Source organism: Periophthalmus magnuspinnatus, chromosome 1 (assembly GCF_009829125.3).
Source record: "Periophthalmus magnuspinnatus isolate fPerMag1 chromosome 1, fPerMag1.2.pri, whole genome shotgun sequence".
Classification (NCBI taxonomy): domain Eukaryota; kingdom Metazoa; phylum Chordata; class Actinopteri; order Gobiiformes; family Gobiidae; genus Periophthalmus; species Periophthalmus magnuspinnatus.
The window spans coordinates 27,598,643-27,623,078 of record NC_047126.1 but is presented as its reverse complement, the minus strand read 5'-3'; the positions used below and the strand labels follow the sequence as shown (position 1 = coordinate 27,623,078).

Genomic DNA, 24,436 nt, shown 5'->3' with positions numbered 1-24,436 from the left:
AAATATGATAAACTTTTTGTGTAATAGTTGATCACTGAAGTTGTTTCCCATAAGTCACCTAAAAAAGCAGTGTCCAGACTGTAAATCCTATAGAAAACATTTCAGTCTGGGCGTTACTCAATATTTGTTAATTATAAGTAACATACATGTATTTTGTGTTATACAGCATTTCTCATATAAATAATAATTCCCCTCTGACCCTTGACGACACACTGCCTACATATTACATACTTCTTTGTGATTTATGTGCGGGCCGAAGCATACCTGCCTCTGCCAAACTATTCCCTCCATGATGGACAGGTGTCAGATGAGCCAAGTTGATGGGCAGTCTTTATCAGCTGCTGCCAGCCTCCCACACCCCGGCACAAGCCCTCTTCCTGGTGATGGATTAGCTGCACACTGCACACAAGACAATACTGCAGTCTCCTCTGGGTACACAGTATGCTGAGCACTGGTGGCCTGTCTCACCTTATACATGATAAAAATGCATGTGTATAATAATGATGCATACATACACGTCATTCGTATTCTGTCCATTCTATCGTTCTCCTGCATGGCCTTTGTTTTGAGCCAGGTCACGGTGGCAGTGGGTACTAATGCAGCCCATGAGCAGTGCTCCTTTTGCTTATGGTTAGGTTAATATGTGTGTCTAGCTTAGCTTTTATAGATAGTGCTACGACAATCGAGACAATAGTTATGTAATGTGGGATGGTGAAGTGTCTGTATGGATGAGTATCTGTTCAACAACACATTCAGTATTACTTGGAAATGGCTGTTGAACACATATTGTCAGGGGAAGTTAGAAAAACGTGCTGAATACATACATCGTGGTATTGTTTTACAAGGGTGTGTTAGTGCCGCGTAACTGCATAGCTACGGTTAACACCAACAGGTAGCAGATTGTTTTGCCATCTGTGACAAAATGGCTATGCGATGCTGCTAAATCCTCCTTGTATCAACTTTTTAAAGAAAATAATAAAATAAATCAGAGCATGAAGTAAATACAAAGGAGTGGGCATGTATAGGCACATTTTCGGTGCAACGGTGTTGTGAATACAGGAAAATCAAGATTATGTAAAAATGCATGAATCACTTTGAATACAACTTTAAGCGTAAATGAGGAGGGAAATAAAAAAAATATATATATATATAAAAATAACATATAAGCGTATACTGCCTAAATTTCACACATCATGCTTTGCAGACCAGAGAGTACACCAGGGGTCTCACTCACAAAAACGTTAAAATGTTACATAGTATTCTGACTAGAAGTGTATGTCCGGACAAAACACAATCTCCCTCAGACTTGCTTGTGAGAATCTCTTTTCCTTGAGATCAGATTGCCTTCTAGCTCATATCTGAAAGCTCGCACATGTGAAGTTCAGAATTTTGGGAACGATAGATTGATATATCTGTCGGACGATATATCAGGCCAATATTAGCACTTGTTGGATTACTGACCTTAAATTTCCAGCATAGACCGTTATTTTGTTTTGACTGACCTGCTGTCTAAAAAGTACACACAAAGCTTTATTTTAACACTTCAGAAGAGATAACAGCACAAAACGTGACTACACAGCTCTCTTATAGATATGTGGTAAAAAAAGGGAATGTGTCGGAGTTAAATTACATCATTTGGGACAAAAAAAAATTAAAATCTGCCTTACATAAAGAGCCAAAAAATATCGTCAGATCTTATCAGCCATTGGTTGTTCTGGATTCTAAACACTCGGCATCGGCCATGAAAAACCCCATATTGGTCAATCTCTAGTACATAAAATTTTTGTGCCATATCCATCCTGAAACTACACCTGTCCTAAACTACAGTCTCTGACAAGGATGCTGACTCCGGCCCTGACTGTATAAAACTGGAACACAAACTCCTGTATTCTGTCTGCTGTTCAAAGATAATAGAATTACATCATCAGCAAAACAGTGATGCAACCCTGGGGTCAGTGGACAACAGTACTTCCGACGCCCTTCGCTCCTTGTATCTGGAGTCTAACTGCTCTTTTATAGCTGTTTCCAGTGTGTGACACCAGAATCTCACAGCTCTGACCCCCTTGAAACATTAAACAGATGTGTCTACTAAGACTATAAGAGAGCTTTGTGGTTTTTGCCGTGACACGTTGCCATGTTTACTGCTTTTGCCAAAAAGAAACAGGACGGGTTGAATTCACAGATGCTGCAGCAGAATGCCTCTCAGTGCGCCTCCAGGGCAGCCATGAAATATAAATCCCAGCTCAACATGTGAATAGGTGCAGCGCATTGACCGGAGCTTTCACTGTGTTGTTCGTGTCACTGATGGGTGTTGCGTGTGTGCAGTCAAAATCCAGGTTTAAAAAATGATAATGCTACGTGCAGGGATGTCATCAAGTCAAATTTGAGTGTTTTGATTATTGTGAACAAAATATCACAATGTTAAAGTTATACAAGAATACTGACAACATAACCAAATGACAGTGAAAGAAAATATAACAAATATTTTTATTCACATGATCCATAAGATCCCGAAAACTCCAGTATGTGACCAGCAATGTGGAATCAAACTTTCTGAATGTCATATAAAACACTACTTACTAGATTGAAATGAAAGGACTTATGTTTGCACTCTAAACATGTAGAAAGCAGTATTTCTCATTTTTTTGTTGTTATGATTCTATTGCCACTCATATAATGGTGATAAAATAATTTCACAATGGGGATATTACAGTGTTATCACGCAAATTCAGGATGTGAACTGTGGTTATGAACAGTGCAGCATATGGGCAAGAATAAACAGCAGTTAAAGACACTTCTGTATCTTGTAGTATTGGTATTCATTTTACACCCATGTCAGTGTGAGGATTTGTCTCCTTGTCGCTGATGTAGTATTGTCTAGGAATTATTAAATAATTAATGTTCATTAAAATAAAATATCATGAAATCATGATTATTTTAAACGATTTTTCATGTATTGTCAAAAGTTAAAGCTGGCAGTTATTCCAGCTTTAAAGTGCCCTTAGAAGATGACTGAAGGTCCTATACTACACAAAATAGACTTTCGTGAGCTTTAAGCCACATTATGTTGTGTCATTCACACGTTTGAGTAATCCTTTATTATTAGTCTGTCAACATCTCCAATAGGGGTGTGCAAAAATATCGCAATATCGATATATCGTATAGTTTCATTTAATTACATAGTATTGATATCATGGGCTGCCGTATCAACATATCACCAAGAGTTCTATTTTGTGTATTTTGCCAAATTATTCTGTCACAGTTCTACATTTGTGTGGCTTGTTTAGAGGAAAGAAACTTGTATATGCAGAACATTTGAGACTTGATTGACTGTGTTGATGATTAAAATAGGTTTATGTCATATTAACTTTGATTTAACAAAGACTTTTAGTATCACAGTTGTGATTTAGAAAATATGTTGCGATGCTCCAGAGCTGTTAAACTGCACATGTCTCTGTGTACATGTAAATGTGGAGCTAATATATCACTGTATCAAGATACGTATAATATCGTGACCTATGTATCGAGGTATGGATCGTATTGGCAACTTCTTGATACCCAGCACTAGTCATACATTTGTTCAAGATATGATGCAAATAATAGCTAAAGAAAAAAAAAACAAATAATTTTTTTTTTTTGTTAATTGATCATTAAGTGTCCCGAAAGCCTTTATTTTTCACTGAATCATATCAAATCAATTTGAAATATATCTCATCGTATTGTATCAAATCAACATTGTACTGTATCGAGATACATATCGTATCGTGGCCTATGTATCAAGGTATGTATCGTATCAGCAACTTCTTAATGATAGCCCTGATCTCCAAAGCTCAAAATGCTGTTTCAGATCCCTTTTACCTTTTGTTTAGTAGAGATTGGAAACATTATACATTATAAAATAACATGTAGATCCCAAAATAACATGGGCACTTTAACCAACATTAAATACAGGAAGGTTGGCACAAGCAAAACTTTTTGAATCTTTCTTGTACAAAGAGAGGGACTTACCGAACAATGACTATGACCTCTATAGCTCTGTATATAAATATATTCAGAGAGACTGAACTTTTGGCACCCCTTTCTAAAATGTACCTTGATGAACATGTGGAGCTGCTCTAGCTGGGAGTAGGCCTGGGCTAACTGCCTCTGGAGCCTGTCCAGGGCCTGGGAGCTCTGCTGGGTCAACCCCTCCATTTGTTCTGTGGCCGTCTTCTCCAGAGCAACCAGAGCCTGCTCACCAGCTCCCACTCGGGCCTGTAAGGCAAGGACACGCTGCTCCTATAGAAAAATAAAACAGGGAAAGAGGGAAAATGCTTTAATTCTTCATAGAGAATCTTTTAGGCATGTGATAGATTATTGATTTATGAAGCACACGCTGCAAGTTAATCTCATGTTTTTTGTGTAATCCTGAGTGATGGTGGTGAATTCGATAACACAATAAAAACTATTTCTGAAAACAAAAGAGTGTTGTAAAAGAAAGTTTGTTTTGACGAAAGTCGTATTTAGTTATTTTTTTGCTCCAGAGAGATACTGCAATAAATGATAATATTGAAACTACTTTATACCATTGTCTCAATAACAATAAAGCAAGATAATCCCAGTAAAATAACAAAATAAATAAATAAAACAGTGTCATTAAAAGGCATGGGCTGTAACAGATATAGAAGTCACTTATTAGAGCAAAAATACCCCAAATATCCCCATTTTTGCAAAGAAATTGTACAGACATTTACTGAACGATAAATTGAAACAGTAATTATCGTGACAGGCCTAATTGGGAATATTTATTTTATTTGTATACATTTTTTTGTTTAATTTGTTTATTATGGATATAAAATAATGATGTTACATGCAACAATGTGAATGAAAAGGAGCAGAAAGAAGCCTAAGCTTATAATATCTGCCCCCTTTTCACACAAAAGAACATTAACGGTTCCAACAGCTACATTTACAAGTGACTTATTTGAGTGACATTGCACCATATTAAGAACAGGTTAAGGAAAGTTACTCTACCATCTCTTAACTGACATTTCTCATAACTGACATTTCTTTAAACACTTGAATAGATTTTGAAGTTTCAATGTTTTCATCTAGACTGTTCCGTAACCCGATACCTTTGATTGAAACACATTTTTCTATTGTTGTTGTTGTTAAACCTGTTTTTTTTTAAGACTTCAACATCTTTCAAAATGTAACGGCTTTTGCTCTTCGTGAATCTTTTTTGGAGATTGGTGAGCAAGATCTGCTGATTTGCTTAGTAAAGTTTTTAAATTATTTAGTTTTACCAAATCATTGAATTTCAATGTCTTAAATTGTAGAACTACTGAAGGTATGAAAAATGTTACAGTAGAATATATCAAGAAATCATATTAAGAAATTAAGTATAAATTGAAAACTGGAGTGTTATTTTGGTTCACTTCATTTTACAGATAATTCACTCGACCAAAACATTTTACAGACAAATATTAGGATTTGATAACAAAGTTTACATCTGATTTTTGTTATCATGATCGTCCCCAAAAGTACATATTAGTCAGTTTCACTATACTGCTCATATAATAAAAGAATAAAATAGTATTTGTTTTCTGTCGCAGGGTCCAACCTTTTTCTCCAGTTCTTCCTTAAGCTTAGTGCAGGAGGCCTCATACTGGCTCTTCTCTGTCGTCGCCACATTCAGTCGTCTCCTCAGGGATTCAATAAGGGCTTTCCGATTGGTGGCTTCCTCTGTTAAAGTCTTCACCTATATATGCAGAGAAAAAAGTATTCAGTATTAAACTATAACATATGCGGATCTTATTTTGCATGTTGTTCATTATAAACAAAAATATTGATCTTAATCAGCTTAATAATAGAAATGGGTCCATTGACTGATAGGCCCCACCTCTTTCTTTGTTGCATTTCATTGTGGCAAGCAACAGATTCACTTTACATGTTTTTATTGCTGAAAAAATGGCGACAGCAAAACATTTTTAATCCTATACATAGGACCTGGAGTCTGAAATGTCTGAATAATGGAAAGTAAATACAGAGCTGTAGTTGGAGACAGGGGGTAGGTGAAAACTCGAAAACTGGAAGCTTCAAATTTGGGACAATGGAGAAATACTCAAACATAAATAAACCAATACAAAAATGAAACTCTGTGGAAGTTACAGATGAGGGAAATATTTATTTGATTTCATCTTTGGGGTTTAGTAAAGACTACCTATTTTCTTTAAGATACTGATATTTTATATTTTATTTAAACTATCTTAACTTTATTTTGATAACTCTATACTTCTGCTGGTTGGCACCATCTCTGTGACGAAAAGAATGTCGCCTTTATTTTAAAAAAGTAATTCGGAAAACAATAGAACATGGTTAAAATATCATCAGTTGATTTTACATAATATGTACTTTTTAACCAAAACCAACTCATATTTATGTGTATCAAGTATTATCATATATAGCTTCTAAGGCTGCACAAGAGGAACTGCTAAGAACTGCAATATCGATATTATTGCAATATTTTAACATGCTTTTGACTTTCATTTATAATAATAAAACAAAACACACAAAAAAAATGACATGTTTTCATGCTAGTAAAACTCTGTAAAAAATTTATTTTTACAGAGACAAAACCAGGTCTAAATCAAGGCTAATTTTGGAAAATCTTTCATAAAATTAGCTTTATTTCACATATTTGCATTTTTGGGTGGAGAACCTTGGTTTTACTGCGATATATTGTTTGTTGCAGCAAGGACGCCAATTTATTTAAAAAACACCCCTCAACATTCCAACTGAACTATGGGCAGCTAAACAGACAAAATGTGTTTATTTGCTTTTTATGGGCAAATTTTTTGTCCATGGAGCTATTGTTTTTGCCCCAAAACAATTATTTCCTCAACACATTGACTGAGTTCAACACTGTATGATCCCAAAGTCTGTATCAATCATAAATGTGTGTGTAGTCTGCAGTGTCCCTATTGTTTAGCTAACCAGTTTTCTGCAACTATTTATTTGATTGTCTTGTTTTAGAGTCAGGTATAAACTAAATATTATTCACATTTAGACACATTTTCAGCTTTTACAGAAGAAAATCTCCTCACTCACCATTGACGCTCAAATACCTTTGCCGCTCACTAATTAAGCTCCAAGTGTTGCCATGTCATCTGCATAACTTCTACATCGCGAAACTGATAGTTTTTCGATATATCGTGCATTCCTCATACCTTCTTATCCAGCTCTTCCACCTGCCCACGGTAACTTCCCTCCATGTCTTGTAAAAACTTCAGTCTTGTTTTCAGGTCCTCCACGAGCTGTCGTTTCATGTTTACGTCTCGTTCTACATGGGCTGCTCTGGAAGACAAATTATACAGTGACACGTTGCATACAAATAGAGACACCAGCGAGTACGTGAGGCAGGCGGCCCCAGTGTCCCCGTGCAGTGCATCAGCCATGACAGCTCATTATGACAACTAAATACACTGGCATGCTGTTTGGGTAAAAGGCAGAGGGGAGGCTGCATCTGTAATTCTAAGTGGCATACATTAGAACAAGTACTCTGCTGGGGATGCCGCGCCAAGCCTGACTGGGGAATCCTCTGTGACAAACTGCATTTCGAATCGACAGTGACACAAGTTTAAGCGTTTATTACATGTTTATTTTTGCCATGGCGACGCTGTTTCAAAAAGATTACATGGGGAATTCTGTTCGGTTCTGAGCTAATATTGTCTGATGTAAAGACACGCTAGCAAACACTATGTTCTTTCCTATTTAATAACATTGATTTGTTCCATATTTCAACGTATAATCGCTGGGCTTTATTTTAAATTGGCGAAGAATGTTAGCATGTTTAATCTGCTATCATAAAAGGAAAATATGAGGCATTTTCATGGTTGTCTATACCGCTGGGAGTGTGAACAAATAGAATAAAGATCATAAGGCTGTTGTTAATTAAAACCTCTTTTTTTCAGAGATGTGGTGATTCTCCCACACGCATCATGACTTGTGTGTTTTAAATAAACAAATGACGCAACAGCAGAGCAAACAGTCTGTAAGTAAATGTCCCTGCCTCCTCAAGGTAGGCAAGTGCTTGAGGGCAGCCTGGCTAAATAAATGTGAGCTTGTCCTATTGGAGTGACATTAAATTAAATGAAAGAGTCTAGCCTAGGGACTTTGGGGGGAGAAGTGCTGGATGGTTACCCCATGGATTTGGCCATTAATGAGAAAACCCATATTGAACCTTTCGGATGGCTGTCTGCTGTTGACTTAAAGACAGAGTCTGCAGCTCCCTGTGCCCCAATGCTAATGGCAATTAGACGGACAGCATTTATTTTAGATGTTTCTTCTTCTGCAGCCCAAAAAGAATAGAGGATAAAAAAGAATGAGGGATGGCGGCTGTTTCTGCTGGAGTGTGTGATCTCTATTTATGAGTGTTAGTGAGCAGACCAGAGCCGCAGACTCCGCTATCCCCATAATTTAGGCATTTGTTCCCTTTGTTCTGTGCTTGTTGGCAATATTGTTCATCAAACATGCGTGTATTGTAATGATAACAGTCAGCGGTCTGCAGCGTGAGTGAAAGTGAGCGCTAACATTTGGTGGATGTTGTTAAGAATGGAGGGTGCTGGATGTTTCATGTGGCTGATAGACAACAGAGCTAAAGATGAAAGAAGCTACTTCATAAATAAGGCAGGGCCATAGTGCCGGATATTGACTGAGGACATGCCGGTGTACTTTGAAATTCATTTCTTTTTTTTTTTGCTCCTCTCTTCTTTAAGGCGAAGCAGCCTTGCTCCCTGTGTGTGTGCAGAGATGTATATTTCAGAGATGTCTAGACATGTCTTTCATTCTGAGAAGGAGTCCCTCCATGGAGGCAAATGGACTGGTATCTGCCTGTATGGGAGTACAGTGTGTGACAGAGTCTGCTGCACTGGGGATGTTCACTCTTTGTGCCTGTGATCCTTTGGTCACACACCAGCACATGCCCACTGTGATTGTACACATGCCCTGTATGCATTATTGAGAGAGTCAGGCAGAGGACACAGAATACTAGACAAAGAGAATCAGGCGGAGGAATGCCAACTTGCTCTTTGTACCTTCCCCTCAGTTCAAAGATGAAATTCTAATGCAGGATGACGAGATGCGTCTTTCACAACACCACATTGTTCCTAAGTGAATTGTTTACCATCTATAGCTGTGCACTATGTAATGGAGCCAGTGCTGCAGGAGGTGAACCGTGTAACTCATTAGGGCTGTGTGGCCCACAGGCCAGAGTGATAGTGTGTGGGTTTAGGTGTCATGGGCCAAACTGGTCCCTCCTGCGGCACACAAACAATCAATACAGGTCTTTGATCAGCCCTCCACTGAAGCTACCCACATAAGAAACCCTACACTACATGACACACAAGACACCCACATCCACACTGCTCCTTTACACTTGTATCTGCACGCCTGCTTAAGAGAACATGCATAATTTCACTAATCATCTGCACAACAGAGGCAGAGAGGGAGAGGTGCAGGAGACAGGGAGCTGCCACAGGGTGGAATCACACACTGCAGATGTGAGGGGCTGTGAACGTGCCAACGTGCAGAGAGATGAGAACAGAGACAAAGACAAAGGCTTCGTCCAGAAGGGTCAAGAAGTGACACCTGCACCAAATTTATGGTCCAATATTTACTGGTTGGCTAAAACACACACATTTTGCCTTTTTATATTTATTTATTGCAATACCTACTTTGGATCTTATACAACAAATATATTTAATAATACTTCTCCCCTCTTTTTCCTGTTTAAGGTTGTAACTGTCTAGAGCTCGGTGTTAGCAACTATGAGCAAGTAGTGGCATCCGTATTTCAAGTTCAATAAATGAACATGTGAATACTAAGTTAATGTACATTTTTTTGTTCTATGTGGCGTGTATAAATCTAATCTATGCCACTCAGGAAAGCAGTAAGGTATCGTGAGGACAGGAAAGCAGAGAAGTGGTGGTATAGTAGAACAAAAAGAGGACAGTGTAATAATAATGGTGAGAGGTGTGAGACTAACTTGTCCTGTAGTTGGCGAAGCTTGTCCTCCTTCTCCTGGAGCTGGCCTCGCAGGGCTTTGTTAGCTGCCACCTGCCTCGTGACCTCTGAACTTGAGCTCTGGTGGGAGGAGGAAGGAGGGCAGAGAGAGGGTGCGTTTGTTAATGTGTCGAAGCCAGCGCGATAAGGGGAGGGGCTGCTTTTCACGACGCGGCTGATGACAGGTCAGGCGCAGCATGCCTCCTCATTAGAACTACAGCGGGAGGGTGGAAGGTGCTAAAAGAGGTTAAGAGAAACGCGCTAGTTTTCAAAGTGGATCAAATGAGGGGAGTAATTAGGAGAAAATAACTATATTCGAACTGCTTTTATTAAGTATTGTGTTTATAGATTTTTTCTACTTGAACATTTTGCGTTAATAGCGTTAATTAGACATGGCCGTGAATTAAATGTGGCTCTTGTTAACATTACACATATTAACATTTTCTGCTGAACAACACTACATAAAAATCAATTAGTAACACACTTCATCATCTTAAGTTATAAGGTCGTTAAAAAGTCCTGCTAAATGCACAATGCTTTGGACAGTGTAATAAAAGGTAAAACATAAAACTACTTTTGTTTTTGTTTAATTTATAATAATTTTTATCACAAAACTAACAATAAAATGTTCCTTACAACTGCTCTCTTTACTTTAACGGTCAGTGCGCAGGGATGTCCTTCTGTGTCTGAATTAAAATATGTTCTATGGGGTACAAACTGCTAAGACATTACATATTTACATCTCCATGTTACCTTTTATTGTTTTGAAAATGCTATATTAGGTGAAAAAACTTTTGATAAGTGTCACTTTCATTTGTGATGCTCTGAGGCCCCCTCCCTTTGCTCTCGCTAAATTACTCAAACATTAATTGATGACAAATAAAAATCGACATCAGAAACATGCCTGAAGAGATTTTATGTTGATTTTGCATAACACAAAAGGTATTAATGCCATCTCTTTGCCTGGGATGTTTCACAGTATGGCATTAAACATCCATCCATCTATCCATCCATCTATCTCTGCATTTATTTATTCAATTAGAGGCATTTTTATTACTAAAATATTTTAAAAACAGGTATTCTTATTGTGAGCGAAGTTGCCTCTCCACAGATCTAGCCTGTAACTTGGCCTGGTAACATCACCTGCTTCATGAAGATAGGCAAGTTAATACCATGCTGTGGAACATTACAGACAAGTAAATAATCTCCATGGAGACAAGCAGGTGGTAGACACTGCGGCATCACAAAAGTTACATAGTGCAACTTTAAAGGGCCCATATTACGCCATTATCTGATCTATATTACAATGTTTCCTCATCATAAACATACCTCAAGTTGTGCTTTGTTTCATTCACACGTTTAATACAAATCCTGTGCATTTAGGCTGAGTTCTTCCCTCAAATAGAAAACACTTGTGATGTCGAACAGTAATACAGCAAATGTCCCACTGTGTTTTTAAACTCCAAACACTTCCCTTGAATCACTTGCATAATATCAGCTCTGGAATAGCTCATCTCTACTGAACTAAAGGTCAAATGTAGCTGTTAACTTGAAAACTACCACTTCATGACATCACAAGGCAGAACAGAGCATTTTTAGAGCATGTAGACAGACTAATAATAAATGGTTACTCACACTTACATGTGTGAATGAATCAAAACACAACTCCAGGTATGTTTTTGAGGAGATAACATTATAACACGGCTTAAAGCTCACAAGAGTCACTTTTGCATAATATGGGACCTTTAAATAACCTTTGTCACTGTGCTTTTGTTAGCTCTGACACCTCCACCCGCTTGCTTTTGAGGATAGGAATACCGTTCATGGTGACAGTTCGGTTTTAGATCACCGCTCTGATAAATATTGGAACTTGCATGTTACTTTGGTATAAAGGGCCCTTGATTCTCTAGTGGGTACCGTTGCCGTAGCAGCTTTTGACAATACGCTCGCTGAAGAGGGTGCACCCCCGCGGGGCCCCCTGTGTGCTGTCACCTGTCATGACATCCTCCGAACACGTAATGACAGGGCCAATCTGCTGCGTGACACTGATGGGGGAGGCTGTGCTACACCTCGCACCTCATTCCCCATGATGTAGGGCACGTCTCCACTGCTACAACCCATTCCTCATCTCCGTGACAGCTCTCTGCTAATAAGATCAAATGATAAGGAATGCTAATTCATGTCCAAATCACATGCAATTTCAGGTGATCTGAGGTGTAAACTGGCAACCCGGAGAATTTGTTGGATTTTTTCTTTGCTGTATGATTTCAAAAACGAGAACCTTGACGGCTTCTTTTAGAGATTCTTAAACTTCTCAAGGACCGGGGGCTGTTCAGAGCAGAGATGTAAGTGACTCAGAAATATTGATGTTTAAATAAAACACCAGGGATTTTTTTTTTTGCTAAAGATAAAAAGAATTGGCTCAGTTCAGTTATTGCAAGACTCTGGATCAAAAAAGAGATCTGAAACATAACTTTGTGTAGCATATTATTTTTACAACTTTTTATTAACAGTATAAAAGACAAACTATTTACACTATGAATGCTCCGTTTTTAGTATTTTTTTTTTTTTGTATTGTACTATTGTAGGATATTAGCGTTATCTGGATACTAAAATATGAAATTATTTTTCAATACGAAGGAATGAACTCAATATCAAACTCAAAAAGAATTTTCTTTTTTTATCACAACTTAATAATAAAAAATAAATCACACTTTTAACTAACAAGATGTAATTATGTACTGAGTCATACAAAATCAAAAATCAAAATCAAAACCCTCATACAAATCAATAGTAAAGCGGATATATGTATGCAATATTTCGATACACATACAGGCAGGAACAACATAGCACAAACTCACTAACCACATACTTGCTCTCACTAGTATAAAACTCGTTACCTTGAGCTTTACTTGAAGTAGTTTGACCTCAGCCTCCAGAGCGGGCAGGGCAGGGTCAGGTGGGCACGGTCGGCCCTGGCAGAAGCACACGGGTGCGGCGGGTGCGGCAGGTGCGGGTTTTGGGGGGAGAGATACCTGCCTCCACTGCGCCAGCTCCATCTCCAGAACTTTCTTCTGTTGCTCTACTCCAGCCAGGTCAGAGGTCAGCTTCTGTGGGTCGATCGACAGACAAAATTGGATGACTAGGTAAGTTCTGACAAGATAACAATAATAAAGTTTGAGTTAACCTGTAGAAACTTTGAGTGTTGTGATTATTAGGGCAAAGTTATATAGAGCTATGTAAAATCAATCTGTAGGATATATTTTGTAACAGAGTCTCATCGCCCTGATCATTAAGAGACACCCTTACATTGGTTTTCTTGGCAACATAAGGAACATTAGGGAAAAGTATGATCCGATGCCAAACTTGGTCCAAGAACTTTAAGGTAGTCTCACATTATTCCTTTACTACAAATGGGAAGTTTTATTAAATGAAACACATTAAAAAGAATATACACCCATAAAATGATAAAATATATTAAAAAATAAAAATAAAAAAATAAAAATTCTCAAACTCCACTCCATGGTAGGATTGATTCTTTTTTTTTATAATACATTTTTGAGAGAGGTGAAAAGAAAGGTAGAAAATGAATAAATAAAGTATGGAAGTAGTTCGACAAAGAACTATAGAATCCTTTAAAAATATAAAACAATGGGACTTTGGTAACACTTTATAATAACTACACTTACTCATGCCTTAGTAAAGCATGAACAAGACTTAATTCATCCAGAACAAATCATTCATTAAGAAGAATTCAGACTTTGTAACTACCCAAATAATACCCTAAACCCTGACTCTTAGCCCTAACTAACCCTTTAACAGAGGTGACAAAGCCTTTTCTGACTATGGAAGACTATGGAACAGTTTTCCTCTTTCTGTCAGATCCTCTGTGTCTTTAAGGCAGTTTAAGACTAAATTGAAAACGCACCTCTTCTCCCTGGCATTTAATACTAGCTAGGCAGGATATTTTGACATTTTATTGGTGTTTCATTGTTTTGTGCTTTTTCTGTGTATCGTGTTATCTGTATATTTGTTTTTTTGTTGACTTTTTTATGTGAAGCACTTCGAGTAGCTGAAGTTGCATTAAATGTGCTATATAAATACAACTGAATTTCATTGAATTCTACAAATCATTCTTAATAAACTATTTGTTCATTATGATTTAAGATTTTCCTCATGCTTTATATGGCTAATTAAGATAAAACGGTACCAGGACATTTGCTAACTTAGAGGGCAGGTGATGCAGTTGCTTGCTCTTTCACCCAGTTGTTTGTTGTTGTTATGAATCTGTATTAAAAAAAAATACAGAACACAGCGATATCGTTCTGGATTTGCTACTTGTTTGTTCATTCACCCAGCTTACATCAAGGTGGCATTGCACAGAAATGTCAACTACATGGGATTCTTAAAAAAACTCAGATTAAGAAAAACAGGGCAGAAATATGTCTCTGGAAGTTGGTTCAATACAGCCATCAATTAGTTTTTCTGTCTCTGGTATCATATCAAACATGGAGCATGCTTAATGGCACAAATAGGAGACTTGATACATGAAGATATATGCTGCTTACAGAAGGGCCAAACACTGCCACACACACACAGGCACACACACCCACACACCCCAGTGAAACCGCAGAATCCCCCGGGCTCGCTCCCTGCTCTGCATACATGGAGGTTATTGATATCTGGTTGCTGGCTGACACCTTTTAATAGAATCCTCTTGTTTTAGGTTTCCTGACGAAGAACATGGCCCGTCCCTAGAGGAGTATGGGGGATTGATAGAGGGAGAGGGGCTCGAGCTGCAATGACAGTGGTGCACGAATTGATGGTGGCATGGATGACACTTCCGGTAAGACAAGCTTTGATTCCAGGGGCCATTTTGAGCGCTGGTGAGCTGACACTTCCACTGGCTGAATAATGTGCGTCCATTAGACCCGCGGGGGAGAGGACAGTCATCTCTCTTTCCTGCCAGCGGTGGTCAGGCCCGGCCCCGAAGTGATACCCAATCATTAGCAGGATAAATAAAGACAACCGCTCTGCTGAATTAGCCTGGTGGACATGTGGAGAAGTCTGCATGTGCATACTGCTGTTTTACGAATTTTAAGAATGTTTTTTTATGATTATTTTCAACTTTAGGTTTTCAGTAGGGATGTACAACAGTTTGAGCTGACATAATTGTGAAAGTAAAGGGTGAAATTATGTAGATAATAAAATGTCCTTTGCAGAAAACATAATGAATTGTCTTTTTATAGAAAATCTTGTACCTATAGTTTAGCATGTTCTGAAATGCATGAGATTATTATAATGGTTTATCAGGTCATATTTCAGTCTCCTCTCAAATGTTAATTCTCATGGAGTTGTTTACAATGTGCAAAAGCCAGAAATTCTTTTTTTTATTTTTTATTTATTTTATACATTTTCAGTTGATTAGTTAACTGAAAAAGAGGTTTTATCAACTATACACAGTTACAAGGGCATTCTGTGCAATGGATGGATTGGGCATTTACCCATGAACCAAAATGCATGGTTTAAAAGGAGGTATTATGCAAAATAAAAATTTTTTAGAGCTTCCTACCATGTTATAACATTGTTCCCTCATCAAAAACATGCCTGAAGAGGTTTTAGATGTCATCCATTCATATTTGAGTGGCAATCTCTTCCGGGCCTTATTCCATGCTCTCACACAACAGTTCTTCATAAATATACAAAAACATGATACAAAACTGTTCACTACAATTTGACAAACCCGATACGATGTGCAGTAGTTTCATTTTCCAAAACAATACAAGGTGACTTGATGATCTAAATATGTCATGTGGTAGCAGTTAATGCCACACAGAAGAAAAATATGTTATGTTACTACAATAGAAAATTGAATTGAATTATGTGACTGTACATTTCAGAGCAATAACATGGAAAATTCCATCCTTCATTATTTTATAGTACTTACTGCAATAATACTGGTAAAACTGGGCTGGGGAGTGCCCCAACATGTTCTGATTTTAGTGTGAAAGGCTTGTACATTCAGTTAATCCTAGAGTAATCCCAAACGTTTACATGCAAAAGGAGGGTAGGACACACCATATACAACAAGGTAACACCAGGAAATTTGGATATCACTGAAAATGACAGTATAGATAATCCCGGAAACCAAATGATCCTCTATTGGAATGAAAAGCGTGACAGACACATTTCACACGCAGGGCGGAGCTGATACCAAACTGTTTCATCTGTCACCTGGTTTAAAGCTTCTTAACCTGCCTTTGATGATATTACAGGTTTATTAAAGATTAATGGGGGAAGTGAGAGAAGTTATACAGACGGTTAGACCTGAAAATATTTGGCAAAGAAAGAGAGATGGAAACAGTACATACAGAATGCTACTGAATAAAATCACAATATAAACATCACATCAATGTACAATTAATGATAGCAATAATATTTAAATTATTAATATTCATTTATGCAGCACAATGACGATTAAAGTGAGTCTGGTTTTGCGCCACACTTAAGATGCAACTCTTTTCAGTAATTGTACAAATACATCTGTAGATATGGCTGGGTTTCAGATGACATCACAACCTCCTATAGGCCAATAATATTTAATACAGATGGGGGCAGCTGTCATAGTCATATATCTTATTCAGAATTTGTAATGAATGATGTAATGAAATTATCTACATAAATTCTACAAATTATCTTTCTATTTGATATGGATTAAATTAAGGCTGTAGGCCTTTAGTTGTTATGTCAGTGAATTGATTGATCGGGGTCTTAGTCATCCAAGATTTGTATTATTTAGATTATAAGGATTTATATGGGACCATGGCAGAAAGGACTGAGTGAAAGTGAGTGAGTGAAGACTAATTTGTGTTTATATAAATATATTCTAATAAATTATCTTTTTCCACATAAGTAGTTGTTTTTGCATGAACTCGCATGGAGTTGTAGTCTTGTGAGTGCAGTTCGAGTCAGATACATAGAGATCTGTAATAGTTTTCAGAGCTTTTGCCACAGCCCCTTTTTAGTTGGCTAATCAATCGACAGGGCATGACCAAGAATGTCTTTAGTCAACTACAGCCTTAGACTATCTGTATTCTTTATGTGCATAAGAGAAAAACATATAGAATAAAAAGAAAACAATTCATGATCAACATGATCAAGATTAGAGGCAGCAGGGGAAGGACAGAATGGCTCAAGCCTGAGTGTGCAGCACAAACAAGTGTAGCGTAGTAGAAGTGCCATACTCCTCATCACATGATGGCCCCTGTGGAGGCTGTCCTAGGCCAATTACCAGCAGAGTTTGAGTTGGAGAGTTGGCTAGGACCGGCTGGAACGAGCCCAGAGTCCATCACCTCTTGCCCTTTCCAGAGAGGGCAACGAGACCCGCCTTTGACCAGCCAGTGTGCTCCAACTTTCTCTGGCAGAGTGGCATTAATACTGCAGAAGCAAAGTGGAGGAAACAAACAGGAAGAAGACAACAACTCCTGTGCAGGCTGTCCACACATTGACACTACAGCGAGCGTGTGTCTAAGGCCTCCCAGCGCGGGCCATGCTGTCAGATGCCTGGGAGGGATCACCAGGGCCACTTCCTGTGTAGCAACAATATAAGGTCTCCACTCTGACCCCAGTGTACAAGTCCGACACACTGGCTGTAGTAGTAAATATACAGAGGCTTCCTAATCAGCTGTCCAGTGCCTGTGCCAGCAATGCACAACAAGTCTCCTGTCAGGACTGTGGCTATCTGTCTGTGTCAATGTGCCGGACAGGAAAGATACTGTTTAAGGGCCAAAGTGCTCAGTGGTTTATTTATACTTTGGACCCATCTAAGAGTTTTCTACCTAGAGGCAGGTACTAAATAACTTAATGGGTGAGTGGCAAAGCAGCAGCACTCACATGTGAAGAAGAGGTGCTAGTGACATTGTGGAGAAGAGCCCAGTCTGTTTTAAAACATTCAACAGGACAACAAAACAGCAGAGGCAGTGAGAGTCTGTTCTCTGCTCCATGGCGCTGACCTCCACAGACGGGTGTATTGGCCTGTCAGCTGAACTTATTAAGCATGATAAGGGCAAAGGACCTGCTACTGCTGCCCACAAACTACAGTATAGAAAGATAGAGAAAGTGACTGACGGCAAAATAAAGTTCCTCATCTTACCGGTAACTTGTTTTACGTTGTAGTAGTAAACAACAGCGCGCACTGATTAGCATTAGTATTATTAATACTATTAGTTTTTATTGTGGAATACATTTTTTTCTATAAAACCCTCCCCATTTTTATACTCTAAACTTACAGGTAGCACAGAATATATGCTGGCTTGGGCCTACTGTGAATGCATTACAACATGATTAATATTTAATATCCCTTGGTTTATGGCACTTTATGAATGTACATCATCATTTGGTACAATTCTTTTCCTTAAAAAAAGTATACCTTGAGCATTAAGAGGAAACCATGGGGGGAATATGTATGCACATGCAGATTTCTACCCTGGACCTGCTGGACTGCCAACTACTATGCCTCTCACTAAAGCAAAGGTGTCCAAAAGTATTTTTAAAATGCCTTAAAAAAATGCATATATCCATGTTGATATAGACACAGTGGCGGGAACATGCCATATTTTCTGGACTATAAGTCGTACATTTTTTCATAGTTTGGCCGGGGGTGCGACATATACTCAGATGCGACTTGAAATTCAATGGATTTAGTGATTTGGAGTGAGATCAAGGGTAAACTGGTTATTGTTATTTTATTTCCCCTTCATTTATAAGACCATAAAGGTGATCATTTTTCATTTGGAACAATATTGTAAATGAAAACTGCTTCCTGTTTGTCGGCTCAGCCTTTTATGCATATGTCTTATCCGTCTGAGCACTATTTAAGAAACAATTGAAAAGAAAAATATAAAGTTTTTGGTTAACCGGTTTATATATTTTCCATGCGTTCATGTGCAGTTTTGTGTGTTTATGTAATATGAGCCAGAACTTGATATATTTTATGTGTTTGCTAGTTCTACAGTGTGAACTGTGATGAAGAAGTAAGACCACAGTAAACATCAGTGACATCTCGTGTCTGTCGTGTTTTGGACAAGCGGCATATGTTAATATCTTCAGTTTGCCGTGTTACGTTAGTGTCCTGTACTGCTATTCAGCCTGTTGTTCTCTATTTTATTCTTCTTATTATAACTTGGTTTTAAAGATAAAATGTCCTTGTTCTTGGTCTTGGATTTTGTAAAATAAATTTCCCCCAAAAATGCGACTTATAGTCCAGTGCGACTTATATGTGTTTTTTTTTTTCTTAATTATTATGCATTTTTTCGCTGGTGCCACTTATAATCTGGAAAATATGGTCCTTGCTATTGTGCTCTCTTGTCTCACATCATCTGAACACAAAAAACTCCAGAGTTACCTGTGTGATCTGCTTGCTGCTGCTCAGCCTCTCAGCGAGGGAGTTGACTTGCTCGGTTATCTTCTCATTGGCGGCACGCAGCTCTCGGGCCGTCACCAGGGCCTCCTCTCTGGCTCTTCTCAGCGTGTCGTTGTGACGCTGTAGGGACTGAATGCGCTGCTGCAGAGAAGAGGAGGGGCAGAGCTGTGTCTTCTGCCTCCGTCTCCTCCACCTCCTGTTCTCTCCTCCCCGTTCCCAGGACTCACACTGTTCATCATCTAACAGGAAAGAAGTTATACATATAGGCGCAGTTGACAAGTACAGGGGGAAAAAAAAAAGTTCTTCAAATCCCTGTTTAGAAAGCTTCTGCTGGGAGTGTCTCTGTGTACGCACAAGTGGGTAACAAGTGTGATATATTTAACAACTTGAATGATTAACATCTATGAATAATTCAGGGGAGGAGGACAGGGAAAAAAAGCATGTAGACTTCCCAGAAACTTGTTTCCGATCAACAGTATGTGAATGTTCTTTTGGATTTGATTAATAGTCGATTAGTTTTTGTAGTTCTGCATGGATGAGGATTGAGAAACTTACCTTGGTTTAGGAGTCTGTTTCTGGAGGAGTTTACAGGCGGCTCTTTAGTCTTTGAAATCTGTGCGGGCCTGTAAGACTGCAAAAGAAACAAGCACATTTAATAGTTTCAAAACTGAACTGGGTTGATAATAAAAATAAAAAAAGACAGACAGACAAAAAACACACAACTACAAAACACAAGCTGACAAATATGTAGAAGGCACCAAAGTAGCAAACACCAGTGCCACATAAGAATTATTTAAGTTAAATGTCCTATATTACCAAAGATTTATTCTTGTAAACTTTAAGCCATGTTATAATGTTGTTTCATTCATACATGTTTATTTATTATTACTATTACTGTTCACATCTCCAAAGTTCCATCTGTTCCATCTTGTGATGTCAAGAGGCAAGTTTTCAACTTAACAGCTACCTTTGGTTTAGTACAGATTGCAAATCCCAGGGCTGAAATCATCCAAATGTTAATAGAGAAGTATGTCTATGGAGTTTAAAAACACAGTAGAGTTCTTCCAGTACAGTTACAACGTGGAATCACAAGATGGCGGGTTTTCTGTCTGTGAGAATAACTCAGCCTAAATATATAGGGTTTGTGTGTTAAACTTTGCATAGATGAAACAAACACAACTGTGGATATGTTTTTGATGAGGAAACAACATTATGACATAGATCAGAAAATAGTGTAATATGGGCCTTGGTTGGTTAGCCGAGTAGTATTCCTAAATTGGCTGTACCCATTTTTTCCATAATAAAGTAAAATGTGTCCTGCCCTAGTACAGAAATATTTTAAAAGCAGTTCTTAGGGTGAAAATGTGACCACCAGTTCTATTATCAAAATTAGTATCAGTATCAAAAAGCTGGATCAGTACATATCTATACATTGTGTCTCTTTATACTGCTCCGAACTCTTCCACCCCCTGCCTAAATCAGACGACAGATGTTTAATCTAACATAACCAGTGACATGTCGTGCTTGTGGGAGCGCTTCTCCTAATGACACCATGATCACAGGGCGCTCTCTGTGTAACTCCACCAGACAAATCACCTAGAGCTTTAATAATTCACCTGAGCATGTTCTCCAGACTCCAACTCCTGCTTTTCTCCGAGTGGATATCGGCCCTGACATATGCCTGCGAACACTTCCTTTGTTCAATCACTGTCTAAAAGCCCCTGTTCATTTGTATGGCGTGAGCGTGTGCTTCTAAGTGTCCATATGCGGGTGACACCTCCCAACTGCTCCGGCGTTTGTAGTGGCATCAAAGGAGCCCCCTCTCTGCATCGAAGGTCAGGTAGCATTTGATCAGTGCCAGGTTTGATCACACGGAGGGGGGAGAGGAGACAGGAGCTTTGGGGTTGTGACGGGCTAGGGTTCAAGGGGGCTTGGGGGGAGGGGTTGTCACGGCGATGAGCCCGGGAGGAGCTGATGGGCGCGTTTAGTCCGATTGGGAATGAGGAAACTGTGCGGGGATGAGCTGCAAGAGTGAGGCGTTCTGATAGCTCATGGTCTATGGGAGTGGTTTTTATTTGGTATTATAGACTGGTGTTGTCACAGTTAGGGCTGGGTACCAAAACTCACTTTTGTTTGTTTGTGCCAACTTTTGGTTCCTTGGCTTTAAATGCCTGTGCCAATGAGCCAAAACATACACAGCGCTGACTTATTTAACAGCAGCACAGGTGCGTATGCATCACAACTGCACTCTGCACAAACAGCATTTGTTTTAAGTTATATCTGAACATTTATAGCCTTCTACCTTGTTTAAATATGAATTAACAGAGTTGTACCATAATTCATGGAATTAATTCTGGTACAATTATTAAGATTATTTTGGTACAATGAATTATTAAGAAATTTATTTTTTTAATAATATTGGCGATTCATTTACATTAAAAATACGGGCACCAGGAACCAGTATCAAAAAGCAGGCATTGTTAAGGTACTTGTACCCCAAACAAAAAATACAGTCGGTAGTCAGTTCACAATACAAAAAGTCAAACTCGATTTTGATACTAAGTAATAGACTCGATAATCAATACCAATTTTTTCATGTCAAGTATCAAATGAGTATCTAGTTTCTAAACTAGTTTTAGTATCAATTAGTATCCAAGTTTGGATACTTCTGACAACCTTATTGAAGACTTGTGCTCTGGTTAAATGTTCTCTGAATGTGAAATAGAATTCAATCCTCTATCCTATAATCTCAATTTTTCATTTCTGTTTGATTGACTGTACCAATAACCAGTAACGATTCTTTAACAATATGTTTTCAATCCATCAGTCCTTTCAACTTTCTTGTACATTTCTAGGCTGAGGTTCATAAAACTAAACACAAAAGTACAAAAATATCACCCTACACTGAAATTCAATTGTGTGATCTTTTTTATATCTGCCAATTATATTTGCAACTTTTTTAATATATAGACAACACATAATATCACCTCAAATATAATTACAAAAGCATTTTCTAGACATTTAACATTGGAACACCACTCTCTACAACGTCATGTCGATGCCTATGGGGGCATTTTTTCCAGTGACATATGTATAACATTTATATAGGATTTGCATAGATGTAAAGAGGGATCAGCTATAGGTTGCATGGCTCATTAGAACATGAAGGTGCAGTATGAGCAGCTAAAGGCTGGGAGCGGGGAGTGTTCAAGCCCCAGCTAACACAAGTAGATCTAGCGTACACTTAGACAAGCATGTACTGGCAGGTGTAAAGACTCTTGAGCCAGAGCCATCACAGAGGTGTCATAGCGGCTCCCAGTGTGCAGTCGCTCATCTCCACTGCATCCACCAGGTATTCAGGCAGACAGGGATAAGACTCAGCTACAAAGCCCACACAATCCACCTTCACAGCCTGCCACCAAGTCCAGACAACAGCTTTGCTTCGATTTCAGCTGGTCTTTCCAAGGGACATACAATCACACAGACACACACACACACATTTGTAAATCTCTCTAAAATAGAATATATTAAAAACCTAAAAATATATATAGTTTTTCCCATTAAAGGCCAGCACCCAATTTCTTTTTCATGCATTTGAGCAAAATGTGTCTTGCCTCAGTACACATACAGTGAATAAGGAGCTCTTGAGGTGAAAAGTCAGCTGTGTACTGTCTGGATCTAATAGCTTGCTAGTTATTGTGAGCTTTACTGTCAAAGAAAAACTCCGTCCTGGTCTCTGAGAGTTGTAAAAAAGTGCTTATAAACTCATCATAGTGAATAATGCTCAGAACAGCAGTTTAAAGTGCACTGGTTCCATTATTCAGGTACAGGCTTTTAAAATTGAATGAGGGAATTCATAAAACAAGCCATAAAAATGGATGTTCAAAGTGACATTTTTACTTCAAAAAAATGAAATAAAAATAAACTGAGGATCACCAGATTTGCCACCCAGCCAGAAAAATGATGTGAAACGCTATCATGTGCTTGTTCACTTTCCCAGTAGCTCCTTCCCAATCTGATAATTAAAGAGGGAGTATTATGCAAAATCTACTTTTTGGAGTTTTCTACCATATTAAAACATTGTTCCCTCATCAAAAACATACCTGAAGAGATTTTAGATCATCATCACTGCATGTTTGAGGATTTTAGTTATCTCTCTCGAGCCCTGTTTGAACCCATCTTACTGTTAGCTGTAGGATTCTGTGCAACTCTCAGCCCATAAGCCTACCTCGTCCATGCTCCCACACAACGATCCTCCATAAATGTATAAAAACATAATACAAAACTGTACACAGCAACTTGACAACCCTGATGTGATGTGCAGTAGTTTCATTAGCGGGATTGTGTTGTGATAGCGCTCTGAAGGGGGAGTGACTTAAATCAGAGAGGCGGGACTGAGAGCATCAAAAACGAAAGTGAAACTTCTAAAACATGTTAATACGTTGTTTTCAGCAAATATAGCACTTTCAAATCAATAAATGGTAACATGGTGGTTTAAATATGTTGTTTGCAGTTAATAGTCCATGGAAATAAAAAAAATAAATAAATAAATAACAAAAACGTACCTTTCTGTGTACACGTCTCCTTCTAAACTCACTCCTCGACGTCACACTGTTGAGGCTGTCCGAGTATTCATCTCCACTGTCACTGTAACCAAAGGCAAACAGAACATTACCATAGGCCAGAAGTTGTGCCCCAAAGACCCCTGGTTCTCAAACTTACCACCCTTGGACAAAAATCCAATTTACCTTTTATGGTTGATTTAGTTGACATCAAGCAAAAATATGTGCATCCCCCCTTACCAACAGAAAATCAATGTCCCGTCCAATTTCTGAAGCTGGAAGTGTAAATGCGCTGCTAAATTAAGTGAGGAGTGAATGCATCAACATGTATGAGCGTGGCTGTGGCCTTCATTAGCCCAGGCCCTGTGTGACAGACGGCTGAGAGGAGGCAAGTTGTATCTGACGGACACAC

The 24,436-nt window shown here is 38.5% G+C and overlaps 1 protein-coding gene across 1 annotated transcript in view; it reads right to left on the bottom strand.

Annotated features, from left to right (window-relative positions):
• cntln (centlein, centrosomal protein) overlaps window positions 1–24,436 on the bottom strand; it is a 113,949-nt gene that overhangs the window by 26,295 nt on the left and 63,218 nt on the right. Inside the window, exons 16-23 of the mRNA XM_055224223.1 lie at window positions 24,028–24,109; window positions 20,018–20,093; window positions 19,445–19,701; window positions 12,942–13,151; window positions 10,025–10,122; window positions 7,209–7,335; window positions 5,603–5,740; window positions 4,093–4,278 (exon numbers count right to left, since the gene is read on the bottom strand). Coding sequence (XP_055080198.1) covers window positions 4,093–4,278; window positions 5,603–5,740; window positions 7,209–7,335; window positions 10,025–10,122; window positions 12,942–13,151; window positions 19,445–19,701; window positions 20,018–20,093; window positions 24,028–24,109 — 1,174 coding nt within the window. The remainder of the gene's footprint in view (window positions 1–4,092; window positions 4,279–5,602; window positions 5,741–7,208; window positions 7,336–10,024; window positions 10,123–12,941; window positions 13,152–19,444; window positions 19,702–20,017; window positions 20,094–24,027; window positions 24,110–24,436) is intronic.